The sequence below is a fragment of the Primulina huaijiensis genome, chromosome 14 (assembly GCF_012295235.1).
Source record: "Primulina huaijiensis isolate GDHJ02 chromosome 14, ASM1229523v2, whole genome shotgun sequence".
In the NCBI taxonomy this organism is placed as follows: Eukaryota; Viridiplantae; Streptophyta; class Magnoliopsida; order Lamiales; family Gesneriaceae; genus Primulina; species Primulina huaijiensis.
The window spans coordinates 2,896,030-2,912,118 of record NC_133319.1 but is presented as its reverse complement, the minus strand read 5'-3'; the positions used below and the strand labels follow the sequence as shown (position 1 = coordinate 2,912,118).

General features: G+C 33.7%; 1 protein-coding gene across 1 annotated transcript; it reads left to right on the top strand.

Annotated features, from left to right (window-relative positions):
• Nucleotides 1-10,526: 10,526 nt before the first annotated feature.
• LOC140958101 (nicotine N-demethylase CYP82E3-like) lies at nt 10,527-12,811 on the top strand. Its single transcript, XM_073415496.1, has 3 exons — nt 10,527-10,968; nt 11,063-11,661; nt 12,003-12,811. The coding sequence occupies exons 1-3, from the start codon at nt 10,629-10,631 to the stop codon at nt 12,627-12,629; spliced, it is 1,566 nt and encodes a 521-aa protein (XP_073271597.1). The 5' UTR covers nt 10,527-10,628; the 3' UTR covers nt 12,630-12,811.
• The last annotated feature ends 3,278 nt before the right edge of the window (nt 12,812-16,089 follow it).

The window sequence follows — 16,089 nt, the reverse complement described above, 5'->3', positions numbered from 1 at the left end:
TTTCATACATATATGTACCTATATTCCAGTTTCCAGAAGGTCATACGCGTGGCCGATCAAAATTTAAGATTATTCTCTTTGGTTTATGTCGATGTGTTCTCACGCTATGTTATTTCATAAAAGCTTGTACGAACATTTTCAAACATTTTTAACGACGGATCGTTATCAAATTTTTTATAATTATGTGATTTAAAAAATCTGTAGTGACCATTGTTATTTAATTACATTGATTCAATAAAACATGAGTAGGTCTATTGTGAGAAGGTCTCACGAATCTTTATCTGTGAGACGGGTCAACCCTACCGATATTCACAATAAAAAGTAATACTCTTAGCATAAAAAGTAATATTTTTGCATGGATGATCCAAATAAGAGATCCTTCTCACATAAGTTTTTGCCATAAAACATACACGATCAAATATATCATACTCGGTCTAAAACTAACATTTTGTCAATGTAATTAAAACATGTTAATAGGAAAACTAAAGGGTAAATTCGAAATCAGTACCTAAAATGATTGAGTTTGTGTTTTAGTACCTGGAGAGAGAAAATTTCTGTAAAAATACTAAGAGTACCCTTATTACCTGATGTTATTTTAATTGATCCTCGCGCTTTCAAAATGGTATCAGAGCTTAAGGTTGATTTATTTTAAACACAAAATTTATTGTTACAAAGAAACAAAATGTTTGAGAATGAGAATTTCGAAAAGTATGAATCCGAACTTAGGTTCGAGAAAAATAATTTACAAGGATTATTCCAATATTTTGGAATATACACAAGAACATCTACTATTGTTAGATATCCAGAGCAGAAAGGGAAACATCAGCACCCTCAGGTAAACTTATGATTCAATCTAATAAGTTTATGGAAATTGTAAGCTCTCTTTAGATCTTAGAGAAATTCAGAAAACAGTACAAACTATGGTAATATGCTATATTTTGTACTAAAAAAAAAAAAAAAAATCTTTGAAAACCAGGAAGAAATTCTTGGAATATTAAAGGATATTCAAGCAAGAATTCAAAAACTAGAACAATAACCTAGTTCTAGTAAAAGAACTTCAGCAGGTTGGTTACCACCATCATTTGGTACTGAACCTTTGTTACATCAACAAGGGAAAGCCAGAGTGGTGTCAAAACCTTTGACTGAAGAAGAAAAGATGATCAATCTAATTAAGTCTGTCTCAGAAAAGAAATTAATCTGATGACAACTTTAGAAAGGATTGGTCTAGAGGATCTACAAGAGCTTGCAGAATCTTTCGCAAATCTTAAAGTTGTAGATCTAAAGATGAACACAGCAGGAGGTGAAACACGTGCTATAACTTGGTCATCTTCTCAGGAACCACCAAGGGAAAGTGTGGGATCTCAAAATATACATATGAGAGAATCTCAAACTGATTTCCATACTGGTGGAGGAGCACACCCAACGGGAACCAGGACAAGGAGAAATCAAATTCCCTTGCACCAAACACCCTATGGGAAAACTGTTTTAGATCCTATACATCCTTATGGGGTTATGATTAACCTTGATGTATTAGATTTCAAAAACAGAGAAGAACTCATAGATGATTGGACATCTGCTATGAGAATCGCAGCAGGAACACTTGATCTCAACAGAGAAGGATTCATTAAACTCCTAGAAATGAGTCTTATGGGATCAGTGAACATTGCTTGGGACATGACTTCGGTGGAAACCAAAGAATCAGTCCTAGCCGGAGAATATCTAAGCGAGATAGCCGGAAGAATGGCTACCCTTTTTAAAGCTCAATTTATAGGAGTAGATTATTTTAACAGTCAAGATACAGAGAAGATGAAGAAATATACTCAAGCTCCGTATAGTCTTGAATTACATAACATCTGTTTAGTAGATGAATACATTATGTTATTCACTAAATATAGATGGAATTCAGGAGTCGAAGAAGACATAGCTATGCAGCTTTTCTTCGCAAAAATGCCAAGTCCCTGGAGAGAAATGCTCATAAGGGAATATGTACCTGGAAATCCAGATACATTGGCACGAAGAGCTTCTTTCCTTAAAGGAAAATTGGCGGAATGGTGCCATTTGGCAGCATTACAAAAGAATTACAAACGATTAAAGGGTATTAACAAACGTACTCCTTTGTGTTGTAAGGAAAATGATCTTCCAACAATTATTGGAAGTAAACCACAAAAGCATAAAAGGAAAAGTTTTAGGACTCATCCTTATGCTAGAAGTGGAAGAAGTTCTTGGAAACCAAGAACAGTATGATCTAGACGAAAATCCAGATCTTATAAATCTGGACAAAGAAGCGGACCATCAAGGAGTAGGACATCTTCCCAAGCATCGAGTACATCTCGAAACACAGGAAGAACACCTACAAAGAAAACTTTTAGAAGGGCTCATACACGAGCTAATGAAAGTTTTAAGGACTGTAATTGCTGGACATGTGGAGCAAGAGGACATATCTCGACTAACTGTCCAGAAAATGAAAAAAGAGGTATTAAACGCTTCGATCCAACTCCGGATATTGAAGAAGCAGTTTATTACCAAGATCTTATTCAGATATACCGATTTGAGGACATTGCCTCAGATGAAAGTATATATGAAGAAGAAGAAGTCCTAAGTCAGGAAGAATCCAATGGAACTGAATCGGAATCTGACTGAAAACGAGGTGTTTCGAAACGAAACACATGAGGATTTGTCTGGGTTTTTTAGCCAGACAACAATATCTCATAACATGGTCCAAAGGATCATGAAAGAAAATCCTAGTCTACAGAGATATCAAGGATTCTTCGCAGGACATGTAGAAAAGTTCTTAGGAAATCTTGACCTAAGAAACAGAAAGCATAATCTGATCTATAAAGTTTCTAGAAGGGAAATGGCAATCCCAACGGAACTTACTGGAAATAGAATGGAGATGCAACTAATTCTTTCTGAAGAAATTAAGGAGGGATTACAAAAACTCAAGATAGAAGTAGCGAAGACCATGTCTTGGATTCATATTGGAGCAATCCAAATTATGATAAAAGCTACTTTCAAAGAAGGTATAGATTCACCCATTGATATGGCTATATGCGATAAAAGAATGGGAAACCTTCAAGATTCAGTGCTGGGAACTATCTCAGGAAATCTCTGTGCAGGTAAGATTGTAGGAGTAATCTATCCAAGGATAGCCTACAACCTGGCAGATCGAGATTTCAGTCGAGCCTTGACATTGCATCAAAATTTCAAGGAAAAAAGACTGATGAAAGAAGCTAATAGACCATATTCTATTACCTATCAAATCTCACATGCTTAATCTAATACACATCATTCACAGTTGTTTATTAGAAATGAGTTTATTGAGATAGCAGAAATATTCGGAAAAGTTGCTCAGGCAATTTATCCAGAACGAATTGGATTTCCTGTAATACAGGAAACAGATATCCAAATACAAGACAAACCGATTCTACAAAGGAATCAGAGTCTTAGATTAGAATCAAGAAGACTATCTTTTCAAGGAGATAGAATTACAAGCTACAGATGGGGAAAAACCCCTGTCCAAGAAACCCAACATAAGCTAAAAAGTTTTTCAACAATAGGAAAGCTTAGATGCCCAGAAGGGTGGAAGGAAGTCGAAATAGTATTTGATATTACGAAACAAAGGAATCAATTTCCTTGTAATACCATCTACTATTTAGAACAACCTATGATAGGAACTTACTACGGAGTGATCCAAGTCGGAGAATTGGAAGTTCATATCACAGGGATTCCAAGAAAAGAACCAGATCAATTGGTTCTTGGACTAGAGTTTCTTGAGGAACATAAACCTTGGAAACATCTAGAATATGGAATGGAGTTTATGGCAGAAGATAAGATGTGGAAAATCCAATGACCACAAGTCCATTCTCCTTATATATTCCAGTAGGAATGTTATATGAACAATATAAGGCAGAATATTTTGCTGCTTATATTGATTAAGGTCCTGGCATTTGTACAGCAAAACGAGGAGTTTTTCCAAATAATTTGGAAAAAGAATTACCAAAGATTGCTGGAAGAGATTTTTCCAGAAGAATCTTAATCTTATGTAAAGGGATTAAGATGACTGAAATCATGATTGGCGGTGCTGGGCAAACACCTTGGTACAAGGTGAAGACACCACCAATTTATTTTCATGATACATGAGCTGAAATTTTACTATGAAATAATTTCCTACAAATGTTCAAATCTTATACTCAAGAAAATGAGACTAGAAGATTAGTGTTTACAACTCCTTGTAACCACAAAATTATAGTCCTGAGACTAAGAGAGGCATTTTATAGAAAATTGCCGATCCAGTTTCGCAGCAAGCGTGGTGATTCAGGACAACTTCTGAACCCAAAAATGAAAGATTCTAGAAGGTTTGGAGAAACAATGCTCCAGTTGAGAGCAGATAAAACGCTCCAACCAGAAGATATGGAATACCTGAAGATAACTCTACATCAGGATGAAGTAGAGTTTGAATCTAAGGTATCCTTAGAAGATGTCAAGAAAAGGATCAAAGAAAATTACAATGAAAATCCTTTGGCATGGTGGGACAGAAATCAACTCAAAGCTTGCCTTAAAATTAAGGAAGGCAAATAGTATGAATTTGTTCGTTGTAAGCCTATCCCAATGAATATCATTGATCAAAGGGATATGCAGATTATAATCAAGGAACATTTGGACCTTGGTTTAATCAAAGCAGGAATGCCACCATATAGCATTTCAGGTTTTCTGGTAAGAAATCATGGGGAGATAAAACGAGGAAAACCCAGATTAGTTATTAATTATCAAGAAATTAATAAGATTCTGGAGTTTGATGGGTATTTTATACCTAGTAGAGAACATCTAATAAGTTGCATACGCAACGCCAAGATATTCTCTAAGTTCGACTGTAAATCTGGATTTTACCAGATTAGGATGTAAGAAGAAAGCAAGAAATTCACAGTTTTCTCTACACCACAAGGACATTATATTTGGGAGGTATTACCAATGGGATTGGCTAATTCACCTCAGATATTTCAAAGAAAAATGGATAATCTTTTTAAAGATTATTTTAAATTTATGTTTGTTTATATTGACGATATTTTAATAGCATCTAAAGATATGAATGATCATATTAAGCATTTGGAGATTTTCTCCATTGTTTGTAGAAAAAAAAAGACTGGTTTTATCTGAAAAGAAAGCAGTCATTGCAACAAGAAAGATTGAATTCCTCGGAATTGAAATCGATGAGTCAGGAATTATTCTGCAAGAACACATAGTGGAAAAAGTGCAGAATTTTTCAGAAAGTCTCAAAGACAAGAAGCAACTTCAAAGTTTTTTAGGAGTTGTTAATTTTTCTGGGATGTTTATTAAAAACCTAGCAAAACACAGGAAAGTGTTTAGTTCATTATTGAAGAAAGATGCTAGATTTATATGGACACACGAACACACAAATAGATTAGTTCAATTAAAGGAGATTTGTAAGAATCTTCCAAAAATGGCTATTCCTCAAGATGAGGATGATCTGGTATTATACACAGATGCCAGTGATCATTGGTGGGCAGCAGTTCTTACTAAGCTCACACCAGATGGAGAACAACCATGCATGTATTGTAGTTGTTTATTCTCAGATGCAGAAGCCATCAGATGGCATATCAACGAAAAAGAATTTTATGCAGTAAAAAGGGATTTTAAAAAATGGCCATTATTTTTACTTGCAAAGAAATTCACTTTGAAAGTTGATAACACACAGGTGAAAGCTTTCTTAAGGAATAGAATTGAGTCTAAACCTGAGAAGGCCAGATTATTAAGATGGCAAGCATTATGTCAAAATTATATTTTTGATATTGTGATTATTAAATCTCATGAGAATATTCTTGCAGATTTTTTAACAAGAGATGGACAACATTGACATTGATGCTATTATCAAGATGCAGAGGCATTTGAGGGAACACCTTGAAATGCTTCAAACCGAATTTAACAAGTTAGCACTGAACACAGAAGTTGCGGGAATGCTTCAACAAGCTGATAAGAGAATTGTCTCTGATCGAATAACAGGATGTTTACAGACATATACTCAGTTATGGTCTGTAATACAAAGGCCTATCCTCCAAGACATTGAGAAACCATTGGTTTCCCAAATAGAGAGTTTTCGAGTACAGGACTCTATACCTGGAGCAGGGGATTCAAGTACCCCTAGCACAAGTGTTAAGTCGGGATCATCTCCAGATGAGTCGGCTGAAACAAAAATTGAGACTCTAGATCTCTTATCTCGAGTCCTCAAGTCAACTTTTTACCTCGGGGATTGAAGAGGGAGAGATCAACTTTAGGCCTCATACTGACAAAGGCAAACTAAGGTTGATACTAATGTAACTGCAAATTCTCCATTTCAGGTTTACCAACAGAATTGGGAGAAATTAAACACAAGAATTGGCATCAACCCAGCCATGGTTCGAGTTGATGTTGCAGGAAAATATCCTAGGGTATGGATGAAACAAAATTCATATCCAAAAGAGGTCAAAGTCTGGTATGAATTCAGAGCTCTTGCCTCAGTTTATACTACTTCGTCTAGCTTCCCGGAGATATCAGCACTACCAAAATGGATACAGGAAGCGGTACATGAACCTTGGACAAACAATGATCATTTGTCCAGATGAGATATTTTGGAGCTATATTTTTTCAGTGCAGCACCAGAACCATCAGGGAAAGGCTCACACGAAGCCTTTCATTTCATCAAGCTAAGGAGGCCGGACATGAATTCTCAAAAATTTATTAAAGATCCTCCTACAAATTAAACCCCCTTAGTCTCTTCATTCAATGAAGATGACATATCTACCAGGAGAGCATGTGGTATCTGGATCTGTCTCACGGAGATGGACAAAGTCAAGTTTCCATTTAAGTTTTACCAAAATTCTTTAAATGGATCATTCCTGTTAAACACTATGACAGGAAAAACAACAAGTTTTGCAGAAGATTTATTCGAGAAGAAAAGAAATCTTCTATGGAACAGCAAGCTGCCTGCCAGTAAAGAGACTCGCCGAAAATTCTGTAATATGGCACATATGAGAAAATGGTCAGAAAACATCTGTCCTGAATGCCAGAATCAGAAAGAACCGGAGTTCGGTAAATGTTTCAAACCGAGATCAGATCGAAAATATTTTACCGAAGCAAGGACAAGTGGGGAAGGACCACATTCACATTTTTCTCGAGGATACAAAAAGCCTAAGATTCCTCGACAAAATTAAAAAGGGACATGTGACCAAACTCACTAACAAAAGGAGAACCACCATGTGAGTGGGAAAAAAGGACCACCAATAATCGGTGGAAAAGGATACAATAACCACTAATAATGAGTGGTAAAAGACAAAAGGACATTGAATACTATATCTTAAAAGGATCCAATGAATAAAAGCAAAACAACTGGTCCCGAAAAGTTTATCTATATAAGAAAACAGAATGGAACCAGTAAAACACACAAGGAAGAAACCTAAAGAAAATGTATTTTACATATCTGAAGGTGTTAAAAAGGAAAATCAAGTATGAAAGAAAGGAGCTAAAAGCTCTCAGAGCCATAGCTCAGAATTTCCAAGAAACAAGAGATGAAATCACAGCTGATCTTGTTTTAACGCATTCTTACTGGTAGTGCGGAGAAATAAGAGAATGAGAAAAGTTGATGTCTAGATTAATAACCTAGACATATTATAGGGACCACTCAACCACTACATAGTCCATTTGCAAGTTGTATAGGTTTATCAAGATTTGAAGTCCGAGTTTCAAATCCGAAGAAGCCTTCTATAAATAAGACATGAAGAAGTAAGTGAAGATCATCGAACATTTTCCTCATTTCTTTCTAAACCAATTGTAATATTTTATCTTTATAGTTTATGTGTTTTTCAAGTTCGGCTACTATAAGTAGCTAAGCAAGTTCCTCCTCCTCTACAGGAGGTTTCTATGTAATAAATAAATGTTTGTGTTTGAATAAAGAGATATTTGCTCTCAGCCCCTCTCATATAATTTTCAAAATTTTATCTTTTATTGTACACCTTAAGGTAGGAAACGAATTAAAGTTGTGCTAAGTGCTGTTGAAGGAATCTGCGTCTGTAACCATCGGTTGCGATCGTGTGGTTGGACTGTGAGGAGTAGTTCGTAAAATACGGTGGATATAACCCGATGGCATTCTGGTCAAAAAGATAAAAGATTTAATTTATTATACGGAAGCATGATTGACCTTTAATTTAAAAAGAAAAATCAATTTGAATTAAAAAGATGTTGAGGGGTATTTTTGGAAAAATTTGAAAAAAAGGTATTGAAACCAAAGTTGAAAAACTTTGGGTACTGATACACAAGTTGTCCAAAACTAAATGGTTTGCTTGGACTCGTTGTTGTAAGAAGTGTGATATATTTGATAGTAAATTTAGATTATGTTGGATGCAACACTCGAAATAGGCTCGGTCAATATTGGACTTTGGTTAAGAGTTTGGATACAACTCAAGTAGCTCGAGTATCTTAAATTTTTTTTAAAACATATTTTTTTAAAAATAATTTTAAATTACGGTTTCTGATCTTATTTTATTTTTACCAAAATTTACATATTAAATAATTATTATTTGTATAAATAAAGATACTCGTTATAGCTTGACTAACGATGGAGACAGTCGATTTTTAGCTCAAATTAATTACACAAAAATTATTCAAATCGAGTTTAAGTTTGCTAAAACTTGATGGAGCTTCCATTCGAATTAAAGTTAACTGGAATAAAAAATAATAATTAATTCATATCAGATCTTTCTTTCATACGCATGCAGTGAGGTCATATATATATATATATATATATATATTCAATTTTCTTATTCTTAGATTTTCTAGAGGAATAAATTGTTATTCCCATCCCCTACCGAGAAACCTTTCTTCCAAGTCACAAGATAAGAGCCCTTTCCTGTTTCTTTGATTATATATATGGTGTTTATCTTTGTGCTCACCAATGAAGTGGCACTCACATATTAGATCTAATAAATCATATCAAAATTATTTATCAAATATGTTAGTGTCATATCACAAAAATAAATATGATTGGTGGATAATATAATAAAAATAAAAATATATATAAATATATCTGTTACCTAAAACTCATCCATTCACACGTTTTGAAATTTATTATTTATACCGACTTGACTATGCATTGTCGTTGTTTAAATTCTAGACAAGTTGAAAAATCATACGTTGTTTGATGAAAAGTCGCTTATAAATTATAATTATAAGGAAGTAATGATATTGCTCGAGGATTATATTCAAGTCCCAATACTCGATCTTAAGGTTGCAACACATTAATTTATTGCTTGAAATTATAAATACATTTTAAACTCAAATTTTAATTTATTTAAAGATTTGACCTGGAGCGTGATTTATGCGTTTGAGCTGACGCATTTAATTTATCAAATTAAAAATTAATAGTTATATTTGTGTTATTTTTTGTCAGACCAATTTTTTTTTTTCTGATGTCCCTGATTAACACAAGAAATGTTTCTGTGCTCCATGAGCCCTTAATTGTTTTCCAGAATAAAATTCGGTACAAAAGTGAAAATATGATACTAATATATGATATTTGAATATAAAAACTTTCATATCTGACACTAATATACGATTTTTGAGTACTCGAAAATGTATAACGAGTATTGGTATTCATGACATCTCTTCTCGGATGAAAATCGGTACAAAATATTGAAAATATGGTACTGATATATGATACTCGGTCACAAAATATTTCAGATCCGATATTAATATATGATTTTTGAGTACCCAAATATATACAACACGTATTGGTATCAATGACACGTATCTTTTTCGGATGAAAATCGGTACAGACATTAAAATAATAATAATATATGATATTTTAATATTAACTATTTCAAATCTTATACTAATATATGATATTTGATTACACAAAATCAAATACTCCATAATTTTTTGGGTTAAGATGAAACACAAATACAACTATACTATTTGGGATTTAAAAACTAATCTCTCCTGTTTTGAACCTGAATTTGATTCAAAATAAGTATAGTAAAAGATGCTGGTTTAGTTCATGGAAAACATTAATTACCATTTTTTTTTACTTCGACCACATTTCCTCTCACTTCTAATACGTGTTTTTCTAGAACTTATGTATTCTCACAAGCCAAAAGTAATCTCCTCCTCGTGTATGGACTTTTTGTATTGAGAAATATCATAATTGAAATTTTGTCTCTCAACGTCTCTATCATGGAAACTTCCCTTGATAAACAATCAACAATTTCATTAACAAAAATTAATATTTTGACAAGGGCAATAATTTGACCTGTTAATGTTAGGTCATAGATTTAACTTAAAATTAGTGTAATTTGCATGCGTCGCCTGCATGTATAATCTAATAAATAAATAGTTTTGATTTTTTAAACTATTAATCGATGACAGACATAATAATATTATTATTATTTTTGTGTAATTTGACCATACAAACTAGATGTATATATACAATAAAAAACATTTTAGAAAAAAAAAGAAGACGACAATTTTATATGTCAAAATTGGAAAACATCAACGAACACAGACAAAAGCCGATGGTGACCAGCTCTGGTGGGACATGTTATTGACTCGGTTTTTATCCCAGTCTTCTCCATCGCTTCTCATCCATGGAAAACATAAGCAAAATGAACTTTCTTTCTCCGCTGCTAACTGTTTCAGCAGGGGTTTTAGCTCTGCTTCTGCTATACCGTCTATGGAAAACGAACATAAGGGGTAACTTACCCCCACAAGCGGCCGGTGCTTGGCCTTTAATAGGCCACCTTCCTTTATTAAGCGGCCAAAGCCCAGTATACAGAGTTTTAGGAGCTTTGGCAGATAAATATGGTCCAATATTCACGATCCGAATCGGAGTGTATCCTGCTGTTGTGATAAGCAACTGGGAAGCTGTTAAAGAGTGCTTCACCACCAATGATAGAGTATTGGCAAACCGCCCAATTTCTAATGCAGGTATGGAATTTGTAACACTAAATATTACACCTCTTGGTTATTGGTTATCATGTAGCCTAGCCAAATCATATCTGCCCTTCTCTCTCGCCTACAGGTAAGCATCTTGGCTACAATTATGCAGCATTTGGCTTCATTTCCGCGGGTCCATATTGGCGCGAAATCCGAAAGCTTGTGGTGATAGAAGTGCTGTCTTCACGGAGACTTGAGGCACTGAAACACGTCCAAGTATCCGAACTACACACTAGCATTAACGAACTATACAAGTCAATTCAAGAAAATCCAGGCAAAGTGGTGATCAGTGATTGGATTGAACAGTTAACTTTGAACATAATTGTGATGATGATTGCAGGAAAAAGATACGCAGAGGGCAGCAAAGATGGCGCAGAATCTCAGAAAGCAAGATATTTTAGGAAAGTCACTAAGGAGTTTATGCATTTATCCGGGAAGTTTGTACTCTCCGAAGCCATTCCTGTTCGACCTTTGGAATGGTTTGATTTTCAAGGACACGTCCAGTCCATGAAGAGAATTTCTAAGGAAGTCGGTGATGTAGTTGAAAGCTGGATTGAGGAGCACATGAAAGGGACTTCGGGCAATACAGAGCAAGATTTTATCGATGTGATGCTCGCTAAAATTGATGATCGATACACAAGTTATGGGCATACACGTGAGACCATAATCAAGGCGACAGTAATGGTATACTTACTCTTTGTTGCATACTAGAGCTCAGGTCTACATGTTTCACGTTCGAAAAGCGAGGATCCCTTGACATAGTGACAAGGGTGAGGCCCAAGAACCATAAGCTCTTGGGTTGGTTCAAATCCCACTGCTTATTTGGGTAGTGTAGATAGCTTAGAAATGAAATCCTCATATCAAAAAACGTCATCATTACTGCAGAATAAGGATACAATTAAAACAAAAATATGGATTCTGAATCAATTTAATAATGTTATGTGACTTTCATGGTCCAGTTGGCCTAGTGGCATCATGCTTAAGGCAACTCCATTAGAAGTTAATTGCCTTAATCCATCTTGCAGAATCTCATCTTAGCTGGCTCTGATACCACCTCCGTTCACTTGACATGGCTCTTATCCATACTACTAAACAACAAGCCAATCATGCAACGAGCCCAAGAGGAAATAGACCTAAAAGTTGGTAAAGAAAGATGGGTAGACGAATCAGACATCACAAATTTAGTGTACCTCCAAGCTATTGTGAAAGAGACGTTGCGGTTGTATCCACCAGGGCCACTGTCAGTACCACACGAAGCCATGGAGGACTGTCTTGTGAATGGCTACTTGATTCCTAAAGGTGCACGTGTATTAGTGAACCTGTGGAAATTACACAGGGATCCAAGAATTTGGGATGAACCTGATAAATTTATACCCGAGAGGTTCTTGACAAGCCATGCTGAAGTGGATTTCACAGGCCAACATTTTGAGTTCGTTCCGTTTGGTTCAGGCAGAAGATCATGCCCGGGGATTACTTTTGCAATGCAAGTGACGCACTTGACCCTTGCTCGTCTGCTGCAGGGATTCGATTTTGCAACACCAGAAAACATCCCCGTGGACATGACTGAAGGCCAGAGTATCACCATGCCTAAGGCAACTCCATTAGAAGTTGTTATCGCGCTGCGACTGCCTGGTTTGTTCTGCAAAAACTAGGTATCGTTTGTGTTAATATGGATCCTGAGGAAACCAGTTTGGATATTTCTGGGCAAAAACGTCATCGAATCATATATAATATGTAATCTTCATCTAATAAGTGCTTGAACAATTACTCTTAGAACATATATATGTCCCAAATTTTCTTGAATTTTGATAAACATTCTCCCGTTTTAGATTCAGCAACTTGAAGCCTAACCCACCTGAGTTCACTCTGAAAAAGTACATTTGTTTCCACAGAGGAAAAGGATACGAACTCTTCCTAAATCGTATATCAAAATTTGAGCTGTTGTGTTGATGATTTGACTCCTATAATAATAATAATAATGATCAATACATAAAAAGGTAATAGATTTTTTTTTATAAAATTAAATTTTCAAATTAGAAAAACTTTTATACCATAATCCATTAATCCGTCTTCAAAATATTCTTTTTATAATTTTTATTTATTAAAAACATAGTGATTTTGTAATATTGAATTCAAGTATATATTATATAATTTACACGGTTATGTACACTTAAAAAATTCCGTGATTCCCTCAAAAAATAAAATAAAAAATTCCGTGATTAGCTACGCAAAAATTGGTTTCTACTTTATCTCTAACTAGCTTTAGCAACATATTTTCAGCCGAAAAAATCCTTTGTCGCTAGTATTTTTATGACTGAAGCTAGAACTTAGCGACAGGAAAAGATGATCGTCGCTAATTACCGACGATAATTTAGTTCAGTCGCAAATTTGCAAGCGCTCACAAACCTCACAGATTGTAGCGACAGAAGCTATTTTAGATGACAAACAAAATTTTATGCATAAAGAAAGTCATAGGCAAAGTACTTTTGTCAAATAATAGAATAAAAATATAAAATTTATTACGTGAACAACACTTTCTTTTTTCACGAAACAAAAACTCAAATCAATTTTTTGAGACATATATTTTATTTGGGTCACTCATGAAAAATTATTACTTTTTATTGTAAATATTAATAGAGTTGACCGGTCTTATAAATAAAGATATATGAGACTGTCTCACAACATACATTTTATCATCATCATCATTATTATTGTTGTTATTATTATTATTTTCTAAAGATGAATTTATTGAAGAATGGAATTGTTCTCATTCAATATTATATGGAAACACCACTTTCATTTATTTATAGTTCTCATACAGTTAAAGGAAATTATAAGTCATAAATTAGCCCATGGTCTCCTTGTATATATATTTTGTATTGAGGAAGATCATAAATTTAAAAGCTCGTTTCTAGGATATTAGATTGAAACTGTCCCTCGATATGGCTATTGGGAAATTTCTCTATTAACCAATCAACCATTTCATGGACAAAAAGGGCAATAATTTGAAAAAAGGTTCAAATCTTGCAAGCAAACTGTCTTTCAAAATCACTATCGGGTAATTGTCCTAATGACCAATCAACCATTTCATTGAAAAAATAATACTCAATAAGACCAATAATAATATATTTAAATAAAACTTGCAAATCTTGCAAATGAATTATGCTTCACAATATCGCTATCGATCGAGGATATTTCCCCAACAACCAAGCACCATATCGTTGAAAAAATAATACTCTGACAAAGAAACATGTAAAGTTTACAAATAAAAATAGGTATACTGTGAACGAATCTTTATCTGTGAGACCGTCTCAAACAAGTTTTTGCCTACAAATAAATTATGGATCTTGATGTGACATCATTTATTACTGTCACATTCTCTATAAAATTTCTAATTAATGAGTTGTAACTTATTTTAAATTTCATACTCAATACAAGTTGTAAATTTTTATTAATGTTTAATTCGTACTACCCCTATTCCGGTCATGGAATAGATAAAGAGCCGTTTTCAAATAGTGTTTGATCGATTATGTATCTGCAAGTCTTCCCCACTGCCTCTCATCCATGGAAAAACGATTGCGATTGTTTCGGCAAAATGAACTTTTTTACTCCGCTGCTAACTGTTTCAGCAGGGCTTGTAGCTCTGTTTGTGCTATGCAATCCATGTAAAACAAACAAAAGGGCCGACTTACCTCCACAAGTAGCCGGTGCTTGGCCTGTACGACTAGGCCACCTTCATTTCTTAGGCGGCTAAATCCCCGCCCCATTTCTAATGCAGGTATCGAATAGCGGAACTAGGAAGGCCATTGCTCCTTGTAGTTTTGTAACAGTGACATATTTGTTCTAGAATTTTAATGATTTTTGTGAAATTTAAAAGTTTAGATATATTCAATTTAGACTTTTGTATACTCTATAAAAATTTAGTAGTATTCGGTCAAAAAGATTTTGTGGAGTTTTAAAAAATCATGTTCTATTCAAATTTGACTTTTAAAAACTATTTAAAAGTTTAGAAGTATTCAAAATAGCAAAAATTCTATTAATTACAAGAATTAAAGTCTAAGGAACAATTATGAAATGTAAAAAAATGTCTTCGATTCAACTTAAAGCTTTGTATGAACATTTAATCGAGAAATATCTTAAACTCACGTACTCACTTCCATTTCTATTAAAAATAATATATATATATATATACTAATTAATTCATTATTTTCTCCTCCATATATTTTTATTTATTTTCTTTGGATATTTTAAAAACATATCTTTATTCTTAATAATAATTTAAAATCAAAATATTAATACCATTCGAAACATTTATTACACTGCATAACAAGAAAATATAAAATTTTTTTATTGGCTTATGAAGTTAAAATAATAATAATTTTTAACAAATAAAATGTAATTTCTAGGCAAAATCTTCATCTACAAAGTGCTAGAACATATGTACTTCAGTCCTATCCCTCGGAGTTCATTCAATTAATTATGGAGTCTCCCATTTTCTTGAATTTCGATAAACATTCATCCCACGCAGAAGAAATGGAAGAAACCAATCCCATTTTAGATCCAGCAAAAGTTCCCAACTTGAAGCCTAAATCTGAAAATTTTACATGTTAAAGGTTAAGAATTCTTCCCAAATAGTTTACATATATTAATGCTTTATTTGTTCATTCCCTAGAACTACCTTAGCTCATATACTTGTTTTTCTCCTTTAAATTCAGAATTTAAAGCTGAATATTTGGCAGGCCTACGTTTTAGAAACGGACGCTAGATGCTCTGAATTTTTTTTTTTTTAGAAAAAAATTTTTATTACCCCAATAATTGAAAGTTGCTCAAACCAAATTAGCTACGGATTAGGTCAAAACTAAATTTTATTTATTTATCTATATTTGATGATGCATAACAAAAAAATTTGAACACTCACAGTTAGAAGTTGAACCAAATACGAACATTATTCTTGATAAATATTAGTATATAAAATATTTTTAGGGGATTTATTAATTATAATTTTTCAAATATATTTATACATGGAATTATATGTAGGAAACATATTGATATAAGAATAATATATGTTCTCCCTATATTTTAGAATTCAATTTTATTTTTCTTCCTATAAAT

Bases quoted from the DNA above. Each gene is read 5' to 3' on its own strand.
- LOC140958101 (XM_073415496.1), top strand. From the start codon at position 10,629: ATGGAAAACATAAGCAAAATGAACTTTCTTTCTCCGCTGCTAACTGTT. The intron at 10,969-11,062 runs GTATGGAATTTG...TCTCGCCTACAG, and splicing joins CCGCCCAATTTCTAATGCAG to GTAAGCATCTTGGCTACAAT. The intron at 11,662-12,002 runs GTATACTTACTC...TCCATCTTGCAG, and splicing joins TAATCAAGGCGACAGTAATG to AATCTCATCTTAGCTGGCTC.